General features: G+C 42.6%; 1 protein-coding gene across 4 annotated transcripts in view; it reads right to left on the reverse strand.

Moving 5' to 3' along the window:
• Window positions 1-247: 247 nt before the first annotated feature.
• The window catches only part of A4GALT (alpha 1,4-galactosyltransferase (P1PK blood group)), a 46,100-nt gene continuing 34,121 nt past the window's right edge, over window positions 248-12,226 (reverse strand). For 2 of the 4 annotated variants that reach the window (XM_005296685.5, XM_005296686.4), the window contains exons 2-3: window positions 10,592-10,780; window positions 248-7,585 (exon numbers count right to left, since the gene is read on the reverse strand). In XM_005296685.5, coding sequence (XP_005296742.1) covers window positions 6,463-7,536 — 1,074 coding nt within the window. In that variant the 5' untranslated portion in view covers window positions 7,537-7,585; window positions 10,592-10,780 and the 3' untranslated portion in view covers window positions 248-6,462. The remainder of the gene's footprint in view (window positions 7,586-10,591; window positions 10,781-12,226) is intronic. The other 2 variants (XM_005296687.5, XM_042848365.2) reach the window with 1 other exon arrangement.

The following is a 12,226-nucleotide window of genomic DNA, read 5'->3' on the forward strand; positions in this document are numbered from 1 at the left end:
ACAAGGAGGTGAGGTAATATTTTTTTTTACTGGATCAACTTCTGTTGGTGAGAGAAGCAAGCTTTCAAGTGACACAGAGCTCTTCCTCAGGTCTGAGAAGAGCTCTGTGTCACTTGAAAGCTTGTCATTCTCTCCCCTACAGAAGTTGGTCCAATAAAAGACATTATCTCACCCATCTTGTCTCTCTAATATCCTGGGACACACAGCTACACCACCACGGCATACAATTAAAAGAAGAACATTACTATTTAGTATTTAAACAACATGTTTAATATTTGCACATTAAAAATGAAATCTGTTCCCTTCATTCATGATTCAGTGTGGTCACAGTAAAACTTCAGTCACTTTGCTATTATTAACATGATTTGAACATACTGGAAATGATTTTATCATCAGATACACTTTCGGGAACAATAGAACACACAAACTGCCATTACAAAGCTATAGAAATAAAGCTGAGCTAGTATTTAATAATTGAAAACTTATCAGGTATTTGTATATTGGCGCAGGGTTGGGTGTTTATAAACCTGCCAATTTCACTGCCTATCTAAACCTCAACAGGATACAAGACAAACCTGGGAGCTACATATTTCATTTTGCAAATAAGTCAGTTTGGGGATCAAAATGACAGTACTGGTGCACAAGGTCCTTTATTCATCCATTGCCTTACTCAAAAAACATTGAAGTCACTGGAAAGACTCCCCTTGACTTCAACAGGCTTTGGATCAGGTCCACAAATATAGGTAGGGCAATGAAAGTGCAAACTTTCCGCTATTAAGACTAAGAGGGTGGTTGGTGCTAATTTAGGGCCTTGATTATTGACCTCACTGATAAGAGTAGTGTAAATTGCAATACAATTTCTTATGGTGTGGATATCTGTCCATTTTCCGGACCAAGATCACCAAGCTTATTTTACATAGGTTACCAAATAGTCATTTTGTATGGTCACCATAACCCTGGAAAGAGAACAGGAACTGAATATTTTGCACTGACATTACCAACTGCCTACGCATCCAGCCTGCATGCCGTAATTTGTATTTTAAAAATTGCTTAAACTCAGCTAGTCTAATGCTATTTCAACACTGCTAAATTTAATCAAGTTGTTTCTAGTGATAAGATGAAAATTTCTTGTCTAGACTAACTAATGCAGATTACATGAAGTTCCAACAATTTTTTTTTTTAGAAACATGAAATAAAAAGGTAAAAATTACATTTATTCCCCCCCCCCTCCATAAACATTGAACAGTAGGAAAAGGCCAAAGGCTGCTTTGGTTTCATCCTCTTCTTAAAAGAGAGCATCTCTGAAAAGGCATCAAATGGCATAAATCCAGACAACAGCAGCACTAATTCTTGATTTTAAAATATGCCAGGATTTCTACTTAGGACCTCTGGCAATAAAAATGATGCCTGTGGTCTCTATTCATACCAAAAAAAAAAAAAAAATTAAAGCTTTTTCACCCCAAAGGGTGCTGCAATATTGCAGGAGCTTCCTTTGCCTAGAAGCTAAAATCCTGACCCAGGTTGCCTCGTAAAGACAGTACCATGAAAAAGATGAGAAAAGATCACAGTGAACTATTCATCTCTACCTTCGATTATCAGTGCAAGTCCTGGCTACAGCTTAAAGGAAGTTCCCACCAGTTTCCATATCTCAGTGCAAGCTAAGTAACAGAAGCACCAGTTAAATTTTGACAGTCTTCAGGGAAAGACCTAGATGCTTGCTTATCTGACTAACAAAAGGTCACCGTGGATCTCTTCCAGCTTCTTTTGAACTTTTTTTTTTTTTTTTTTTTAAAACACAACCAAATTTTCCCTTTCCCTTCTCGATAATGATTCTTCCACATTGAACTGCATTTGGCTGGTGCTTCAGACAACATTACAGCTTATTAGAGCTGGTTGGGAGCCACAATTTCCATTCTGCAGGAGAGTCTGACAAAAAAAATTGCTCCAAACCAGAACGAAAAGCCAAAATGTTGTAGTTTCCTGTGAACCAAAAATTAAGAGGGGAAAAAAGAAAAATCAACTTGTGACCATCTAAACATTTAATTTCAATAGCTTTGAAATGTTTCATCAATGTAAAAACATTTCATTTCAAAAGTGTCATTTCAATTCATTTTGTTGTGACTTATACCATATTAAAATATTACATACATGTTTAATACCAAAAGCCAAACAAAAATCAAAATTACTCTGAACACAAAATGTTTTGACTTTTACCCATTGCAAAATTTAGTCAAAAATCTGTATGTTCCTGCAAAAAGTTTTGATTTAGTCAAAACTGCATTATGACAGAAAAGTGTTCTATCCAATTTTTTTTTAAAACCAGATCTATTTAACCCTTGAGGTGGGACCATAGGGGCAAATGACTCAAATACAACCACTACTGGCTCAAGTCTGTTTCCTCGTGCATGGGTGAGAGAGAGATGCTGTATTCATTTCCCTGAAAATGGAAAAGGAAACACCAGGCAAATGAAACATTTGAATTCCACTGGGCACCCTTTTTATCTGTGTGATCAGGATCACTAAGGCAGCAGTCAGAATGGAGATATTCAAGGCACATGATCCTTAATGTGCAAAGGCCTTTATTATGCATTTCACTGCAGACTAGATTGGCCTCTTCCTTTAGCCGGATATTAAGCTGCCATGAATCAACAATGTCCCACCCAAATCCTAAATTTAGAATTTTCCTAACATATTGCAAGCTAATCTGCCAGGACACAACTGACCCAACTTCCTATGTTCCACTAGGACAGAGGGACTTCCTCCCAATTTAACAACTGACCTCTAGTCTATTTACAGCAGTGGAGAGAACACGGGATTAGTGCAAAGCTCTTTATGCAGGTTGCAAGTTGCAGAGAAATAGGCCATTCTATGAAAAGGCACTTTTTCACATAAGCAGTGCTAGATTTTACATGAAATTCAGAGGCAAAGAGTGTGACCAAATAAAGTGCACACTGTGATGCAGCCTGACCAAATTAAGTCCATGCCTTGACCATTAGGCTGTCCTTGGCTCAACTAACATTTCATTGCTCAGCTGGACTGAGGCCAAGTAAAAGAGAAATACCAGAAATAGGATACCATACTACCCAGACCAGGGATCTGTCCCAGCCTGGCAATTTCTTGCATTTCTATCCATTTATATAGACAGGAATAGCAGCTGCACTGACACAAGCTGGAAAAAACATACAAGGGCTATCAATGCTAATGTCTCAGATATAAAATGTTCATGAGGTAGGGCTCAGGAAGATCCCCAGCGTATAGTGTTGCAAAGTTACAATGGGTACACAGTTTGCCTTCCTCTGAAATAGCCAACATTGGCTCCAGTGGATGGAGACGGGATACTGACATACAGCAGCCCCATGGTCTGTGTAAGAACACAGTTCCTATGCTCTTAGACATTGTTGGTTTTTGGTAAGTACACTTGTTTTTGAAAAGTGTGTATTCTGTATTTTGAAGTGCTCAGGGTGGGGACTGTGAGGAAACCAACAAGATCAAAATGACTGTAGGACACATAGGAAAAGGAGAGTAAAACTAAGAGCGTGACCTAAGGTTTAGAGGGAAAATAAGCCACACCTGACTACTCATAGCCTTGTGAAGTGAGAGGGATGAGTTCCATAGTAGGTTAGGATTCTTTTGCTCTGCTGTTTGGGTCATTTGGGTGGTTGCAAATAAACAGAGAGAAAGAAAGAAAGAGATTTTGTCCTGCTATGCTTCAGGCCGTCTTTTGTTTTATACATATCCTTGGCTCAGCTGAGCAAATCTGAGCTTGCTTGTGGTTGAGCTGGGAAGCAGAAAAAGCCCTGAAGCAGCTGCAGACTTGAAGGTCAGATAGAGCCAGAGCAGCCAGCGGTGTTGGTCGGATCACGACTTCGAGCAGTTTTCCAGAAGTGCCAGATGATACCATCCTATTAGGATGCAGCATTAGTCATGTTCATGAAATGGAGCGCTGGATCAGCCACTGTCCCTGAACATCAGAAAAGCTTATTTTTAGATCTGAAGTTAATAGCTCAAGCCCATCTTTATTCATAAGAAAACCAACTGTTTAAGGCTCAGACAAGGTGTTTAATATTTTATAGTACTATGGTTTCCTTTACAGAGTACAGGGTAGGAGATGGATGATGCTCCACTCGCCCATGACAACCATCTCAGCACATGTCTGTGGCCCTGGGTGACCCCTCTTACTATAAATCTTGTTTTAGAGAGTGTGTGTGCACTGAGACTGATGCGTTAACTGGCAGCCTGCCTCCCTTATAGCTACTAATGCTTCTTTGTCAGTTCAGCTGTGCTCCAAATCGTGCTATAGACTCACAGCTGAATCAAAAAGCAGGAAGAAGTGGTGGTCAAGACAGAGGAAGGCAGCACATTTTTTCCCCATTGTGGAGGCTACAGTTGAATCCAATTTAACCAGTAAGAGCCCATTAATGCAAGGTGTTGAGTGCCTCCTGTGAGATTCTAAGTTTTTTCAGCTCCCCTTCACTTCACAGGAGATGTTTAGTCTCTTGCAGTGTCAGGTCTCAAGATCGGAGACAGACAGATGGGAGGGTGGTGAATTAAAGACAGGAGAGGTGCCCTGTGGTGGCAGCAGCAGAAGCTTCAAATGAAGGCTCGAAAGCTGGGAGATGGAGCAGTAAAATTTCTCTCCCGCCCAATGCTTCCCCCTCCTTTCCAAAGTATATCACCACTTTATTCTACCTGACCCTTTCAGCAACAAGTCCCTTCAATGCTGCAAAAAGCCATCCCATTCATTGCCCTCCATCACTGCTACACTCCCCCGACAGGTCTGTTGGCAGCTCATCTTTGCCTTCACACAGAGCAGGTAGTTCACGGATGATGTAATGCTTACCCAATCCCATTAGTAACAGCACACAGCTACAATCTGTTGTGTAAGAAAGGAAATATGGATTTCGTCATTTATTTTACACTGAGTTTATGGAAACTGGAATTTCCTGTCTCAAAGCTTTTATGGTCTCTCCTTGGGCTCATGTCAGTGCTGGGAGTCTGCAAAGACAACTTTTTCCACAACAGAAACTGTCTCCCCCACACATCAGTTAGGAAGAGTCTGAGAGCCACAGATGCTTTCAGTAGCATTTATTCAGGGCTCAAAGATGACCCCTGCACCTCCAGGCTACTTTCTGTGCCAGAAATAGCAGCAGAATGCCACAGAAGATTTGAAAGTGTAAGAAGCAGGGTCTTTCAGTTCCGGTGCTAAAGTGAGGTTCAGAAAAATCTAAGTTCAACTTCCAGTTCTGCCATGCATTTCCTATGTGATCTTGGGCAAGGAGCTTAGGCCCAGATCCTCAGAGGTATTTAGGCAACTAACTCCCATCCTTAATCTCTCGGTCTCTCAGTTGTCCATCTGTAAAATAGGAGAGTGGTACTTCTCTGCCTTCCCGTGGTGTTGTGAGAATAAAATGATTAATAGTTGCTCAGATACTACAGTGACGGAGAGGGGTGGGGAGAGTTGCAGTGGGTATACACACATAAATCCACAGATCATTCCAATAAAAGGAAGTGACATTTTACAGCTCTCCAATCAGAAGACAGGCAACACAATCTGGACACACCCATCACTTGCATCTTCATAGCATATTAATTCTGACCCTCGTTTAAAATAAAGTTTGTCCCATGTCTGCTTAGAAGTTTTAATTTAAAAACAAACAAAAAAACAAAAAAACAACCCACCTTTGGACCAACCCTGAATTCCTTACGCAGTCAAACCTCACGCTGGAGACAATGGGTATTTGCCCCATTAAGAACCGACCAAGGACTATATAGCACATGGCTCCTTGTACACACAGAAGTGTCCCGTTAAAGGTTTGTAAAATAAAAGCTGGAACATGTGGAAGTTCCATTCAGCTACTGGTTTCTGCAGTAAGGAAAAGAAGAAAAAAAAAGGGTAAAAAAAAAATCGCCCTCTTTTTTTCTTTTCTCGTCTTCCTTATTCCCTTCCCTTGCTGCCTTTTCTGATCCTCCTTTTAACTTCTTCCTCAATTTATCTTCCCTCTGCTTCCCTCACTATTTCTTTGAAGATATTTGGGAGCTCACAAGAATCAACCAATGACCTGGGTCCAGCTTTTCATTTATACTAAGGCCCCTTTATGCCCTGTTGGCAGAATAAAGACTGTTTACTCTCACTTTAAAACCTCTTTATGCTGCCAGAGTGTTGCAACATTTACTCCCATCTTAAGGTCCCTTTACACAGCCAGAGTAGTGTAAAGGGACCCGAGTGTAAGGAAAGGAAGGAAAACGAGGCAAGCACTGCTCAGTCTTTAGTTAACTCCTGTGTTCAACCTACATTCAGCCTACCCTACATTTATCTTTGAATTTCACTACATCACACTGCCTGGTGATTGATGATTCACAGAGATAGAAGCACTTTCAAATGTACATTTTTGCTTGGAAGGCTGAACAGTTTTGGCTACTTCCTTTGTTCAGTTAGGTGACAGGTGGGTCAATCAATTCCTTTCAAAAATATTTCTTCATTATCCCATACGTTGAAGGGCAGTAATGGGAATGCAGCTGAGCCAGTAAAGCTTTTGAGGTGATCTCAAATCTTGTCCCTTGGCTCTTTTTATTCCAAATATGCACCGCGTAGGTATTCTTGAAGAGTCTGTGAAGCTCCGAAGAGCTGACCACTTCAAAGTACTTCTTCCAGTCCTGCCAGCGGATGGGATAAAAGGCTTCTCTGGGAAGAGTACTGACTCCTTTACAGCTTTTACTGCTCTGGAGACTCCTGATCGAGCACCATTTTTTGAAAACACGTGTTAAAAGCTGTGGGCCCTGGTGCCCCCAGATCCAGCCATTGTAATTATCCACATAGTCCTGCATGCAAAGCTCTATGAACTTGTGTTTGGCTTCAAAAGAGAGAAAAGCTCCATTCAATACATATTTGGACTGGGTTCCAAGTGCATTGGTGAGGTTCTTTAAGTTCTTAAGGACTATGAAGTCTGTGTCTAAGTAGATACCCCCAAATTTCCACATGATAGCAATTCTACAGGCATCAGAAAGTATGGGTAAGAAATAAGGCTCCCATCTGTGCTGGGCCACCAAATACCAGTCAGCTAGAGGGGTACCAGAGAAAAGGTCATTCAAGTCCAGTGGCCGGATTTCCACATTGGGGAAGCAACTCAGCAGGGAGAAGCCCCAGTGTTTTGGAAGAGTGAAATTTCTGTTTGCCAAGCCCTTCATAAGGATGACGACTTTGGTCTCAGGGTGAGCCCTGGCTGCTGATTCGACAGAGCACATAAAGAGAAAACTTGGGTTGGTTTTTTCTGAGGTCTCCACAAAAAATATATCCCCAGGCGGTGGAGGTGGCCTGCCAGATACAGCTGGGGGAGGAGAAGGCACAGATCGAGGACATTTGACATCCAGAGGCAAGCCATAGAGCAGACTCTTGCCTTTGGCATCCTCGGTGATTTTCCAGTAAAACATTATGGAGACAAAGGACATGAACTTGAAGGTGATGATAAACACAGCCCAGAGCTTGTGGTTCATCACCACCCTGCTTAGCTGTAGCACGCAGATGGGCGTTTTGTACATTTTTGCCTCTACCCCAGGGCCTTGTTCTTCCAATAAAAAATAGGGTGATCTGGAAAAAAATAAAGGAAATTATTAAACACAAAAAAGACAATAGAAACAGTGAACATTAATCCATATTTTGTAACCTTATGCAATTATATATTTTTGACTTTCACACTACACTGGTTATTTTATTAATCACCATTATTATTTATTTGTATTGTAGAAGCAGCCAGGGCCCCCAATCAGAAACTGCAGCCCTATTGTGGTAGGCGCTTTACAAAACATGTAAACAGAGGACAGTCCATGCTCCCCTTAACACCATGCAGCCAAATTCTGCCCTCTGTTTACACCCATGCAACTATGTGGATTTCAATGGGGTTGCTTGGAGCAGAATTTGGCCCCAAACTAGCTTTTTCTTTCACTTCAAGCCACATTCTTCACCAGACTAACGTAGTAATGATTCTAGAGAGCTGGGGATTGGGAGCTACTGTCTCTGTAGGGCTGCCATCCAAACAATCCTAGAACCCTGGGAAAAGCCCTGGTGTGGAAAGGCTGCAATTGTTAGGACAGGATGTTGATTACTTAGTAAGGACAGTCATTTTCTGACTCTGATTGCTCAAGTGAAGCCAGCCAGGATGGTCACATGTTTCTTCTCACACGAACTCAACTGCTAGTCTGGCAAAACATGCAATGATCTTTGCTGATCTTACTCTGCTTTCTCATTCCCTTGTGACACCCCACTGTGCTGTTTTGTTGTTACAAAGTCCTACAAGCAAAGGTGCTGGAACTAGGGATGCTGGGGGTGCTGCTGCAGGACTTACAGGTTGGTTCTATGGCTCTCAATAGCCCCCACTATACAAATTGTTCCAGCACCCCTGCACACAATGTCAGAGCATTATCCAGATTGCCCTCGCACTTCTGGCTCTGCTCCACTCTCGTCTGCTCCCTGATTTAATATTTAGACCTTTACAATGAAAATATCTAAATTGGAATATCACCTCCCCCTTCACAACACAGGCCTATGCTCCCGTATACCAAGACCATCCTCCGGGATGGAAGAGGAAACAACCAGTGCCCTTTTCCCATTCCCTGCACCCTATCAGGGTCTATGCCTCCCCCTGGAGTAACTCCACAAGTGTGGGGGAAGCCTGTCTACCATCACAGTCTGCAGTTGGACCAGGGTACATTACTGCTGTCCTGCTGTTACTAGCCCCGTAATGTTCTGACCTGGGGCTGAGTCATTCCTCAGAGTTCACTGGACAGGATTTCCTTCCATTCAGCAAGTGAAGGTATTTGATCTGCCCAGACCATTCTACTAGGCAGTTTATTTTACCCTCTTCTGATTTACATAGTGTGGCAGAGCTCTGGCTTTGCCTTGGGCGGTCCTGCACTTCTAGGCGGGTAGGGCTTGCCTCAGAGGTTTGCTGTGACCCTCAGTGTAGCCTCTCTCCCCTCCTAGAGGCAAGGGTTACAGCTTACTGATCCACCTTCATGATAGGCATCTTACACCAAACCTATTGACTGGCCACTTCAGTCCCAGTCTTCCTTCTCAGGGAGCGTTTTTGTAGAGGTTGGGGGGAATCCGGGCCTGCCCTCTTTGCCGGGTTCCAGCCCAGGGACCCTAATGGCACCGCAATGGGTAGTTTTCCTATACTACCGGAGCTATAGCCCTTCCCTGGGCTACTTCCCCAAACGGCCCCTCCTAGCACCCTCCTTGGTACCTGACCATACTTGTCCTCCCAGCTCTTTCACCGCGCACCTTCTTTCTCCCAGTCTTCCCACAACACACCTTCTTACTCCCAGCTCCTACCAGCTGGCCTCTCTGAAGGGGCTTCCTTTTAAACTAGTCCCAGCAGGGTTCTAAATGGGCTTCAGGTGATCTGATTAGCCTGTTTCCCTTAATTGCTTCTAATCAGTTCTTAATTGTTTCCAGGTGTCTTATGGAGTCTGCCTGACTTAACTGCTTCTAGCTCCTTCCTGACTGCTATGGGGCAGCCCCTGCCCTGGTCACTCAGGGAAGAAAAAACTATTCATCCAGTGTCCAGTATGTTTTCCTTCTACCAGACTCCTGCACCCAGCCAGTCTGGGTCTGTCACAATAGGCAGATGGAAACTCTTCAGGAATTCGAAGCACCCAGCTCTACCTATTGCATGTAGCAGCATCTAATAAATCCCAACAAAGCAGTGCACTTTTGCCTCAGAATTGAAGTGTTGCTGAAGTAGCCAGATTTGGGGGGCAGGGTGGTGGAGACAGATAGCTATGGTATCTGAGTAAAGAGAACAACAGCTAACAGGAACTGGCAGTGCTGTGAGAAGCAACGTGTTGTTTTCAGCGCTGCCTTCTTGCCAAAAAAATGTATCATTGGTAACAGTTGGCTTCAGTTCTCTTTTAAACTTTCCATTCTGAAGAAATCATTTTAGTCAGTAACACTCGAGGGGACTCCTCATTACTATGGCTGGCTAGAAAACAACAATTTTGTTTTGCAGAAATTTTTGAAATCTTTAAAGAGAGAGTGAAAGACACCACCCAGGCCCCAAAGTGGCCAATAGCCCAGTGATTAGGGCACTCACCCGGGATGGAGAAGACCCACGGTCAGCTTCCACCTCAGCCTGATTTGGAGCAGGGACCCGCCCTAGTCAGCAGGCCATTTTCAGTTTCTCCTGTTGGATCTATTCCACTTTGTACAAATAATTACATATCCACTGGGCCAGAAAAAGTGACTTTATAGGCTGGTGATTAAGGCCTGGTCTACGCAGGGGGGAAGGGGGGAGGGGAATTATCCAAGATCTAAGTTACGTTGTCTTCACTGTGGTAAGTCGACAGCTGACGCTCTCCCGTCAACTCAGTCTCTCACCCTGGTGGAATACCGGAGTCGACGGGAGAGCACTCGGTGGTCGATTTATCGCGTCTAGACTAGATGCGATTGATCCAGCGGGGGCGATTTATCGCGGCCGGTCAATCCAGCGGGTAATGTAGACAGGTCCAAAGACAGCTCTCAGAGATCTTATGCTCACATCTGTACTATAAGATGAAATGAGTAAACCATCGCAGAAATGGAGCAAAATTAACTCACCCAAATTCTTCAGTCTAGAAAGGAACCAGTCAGAACTGGACAATCAGGCCTTAGTGTTTCCCCATTTTTCCCAGAAGCATTTGATATTGTTGAGAAATAGGCAAGTTGTTAGAGCTGAGTGAATACAAAGCCAAAAGACAAATAAAAAAGGTTGGTTTGGATCAACTGCAGCTTAGATTTTTCCCCTGGCTGAAATAAAAACAAAAGATTTCATTCGGGTTGAGCAAAATGACATTTTCCAAGTGAAATTTGATTAGAACTCACATTTGGGGAGCAGAACCATTTCTTTCCAGACAAAAATGTCAAAAAGGGCTATTTTGAAAATGTCAAAATGAACAGTTTTGATTGTTTTTTTAAACCCCCCCCACCCCTCATTTTTTTTATTTGGCTGAAGCTATTTGCCAAATGTGACCCAAATTCACCAATGCATTTTGGAGCAACCAAAAAACAACTTTTTTGGGGGGTGAATTTATTATTTGCTGAAAAATTGTCACTCAGCCATAGCAAGGGTCATATTTTCCTCAGTATTAGGTATCAGGCCTACAGGTGGTGGAAACTGACCACACATGAGCATGACGTGAAGTGCAATCTGCTAGACAAAACTCATTAAAATGTGTCAAGCCTACTGTGAACCCAGCAAAAATGTCACTTGGGGAGGGCAGATTTCCTTTACAATAAACTAACGGCTAGGGGAGACTGTTGACCATTATAATTCTGACCTACTTTGTATAGCCACACCCTATGAATCTGAACAGTTAACAAAAGGAATCATTTGGGACAAAATTAGATCAGAGAAAGGTTGCTTGCCATTACAAATTTGAAAAACTAAACATACTACTGCTCCTTTTTTCCTTTGGGGCCTGATCCAAAGCACTTTGAAGTCAATGGGAGTCTGTCCTCTATTTTGTTGTATTGCAGGCAGAAGACAGTGAGAGACAATAAACATGGTACTCCACAAATGTGGTTTTTACAACGTCATTATTCAGAGTACAAGCACACTGACAGTGTCCAGCAAAACTACATAACAATCAAAGGCAGAAAGTGAAAAAATTACCGTAGTCACCTAAACAATAGGGGGAACGTAGTTAAGTTGATACAAGTCTCTAAAGGTTAGAGTAGCCCCTCCACTTTCATCCCGTTTTGTACATTTGAAATCGTTAGCTGCTAGTCTAAAATGATGGTGCTTGCATGTGTCTCTTGGCATCTTTTACATTTTGATCACAAGCTCTATTACCTGCAATCTTCTCTTCCCCTGCACCACACAATTAGTCCCGTGAACAACAACTTTTGTATTTCATACTGCATTAGCTTATGTTTTTCACTGGTGCATTATGAAACATTCACAAGGAATCATCATCATGACAGGTAATCTCTGATGCATACAGTTCTGCTTATAACAGCATCAGTAATAATGACAAGCAAAAGCTAATCATGTACCTCATGTACAATTAGAGAACTGCAAACACATTTAAAAAAAAATCTATGGGAATTTATCAGCATGATTTTCTGAATGGCAGGAACACAGTGTTTGACAAATAAAGGCAGGTTTACAGACTATAGCCTATAGCAGGGTTTCTCAATCAGTGGGTCAGGACTCAAAATTGGGTTGCCAAAATGTTTCGAAGGGTCATGTGG

Source organism: Chrysemys picta, chromosome 1 (assembly GCF_011386835.1).
Source record: "Chrysemys picta bellii isolate R12L10 chromosome 1, ASM1138683v2, whole genome shotgun sequence".
Lineage (NCBI taxonomy): Eukaryota > Metazoa > Chordata > Testudines > Emydidae > Chrysemys > Chrysemys picta.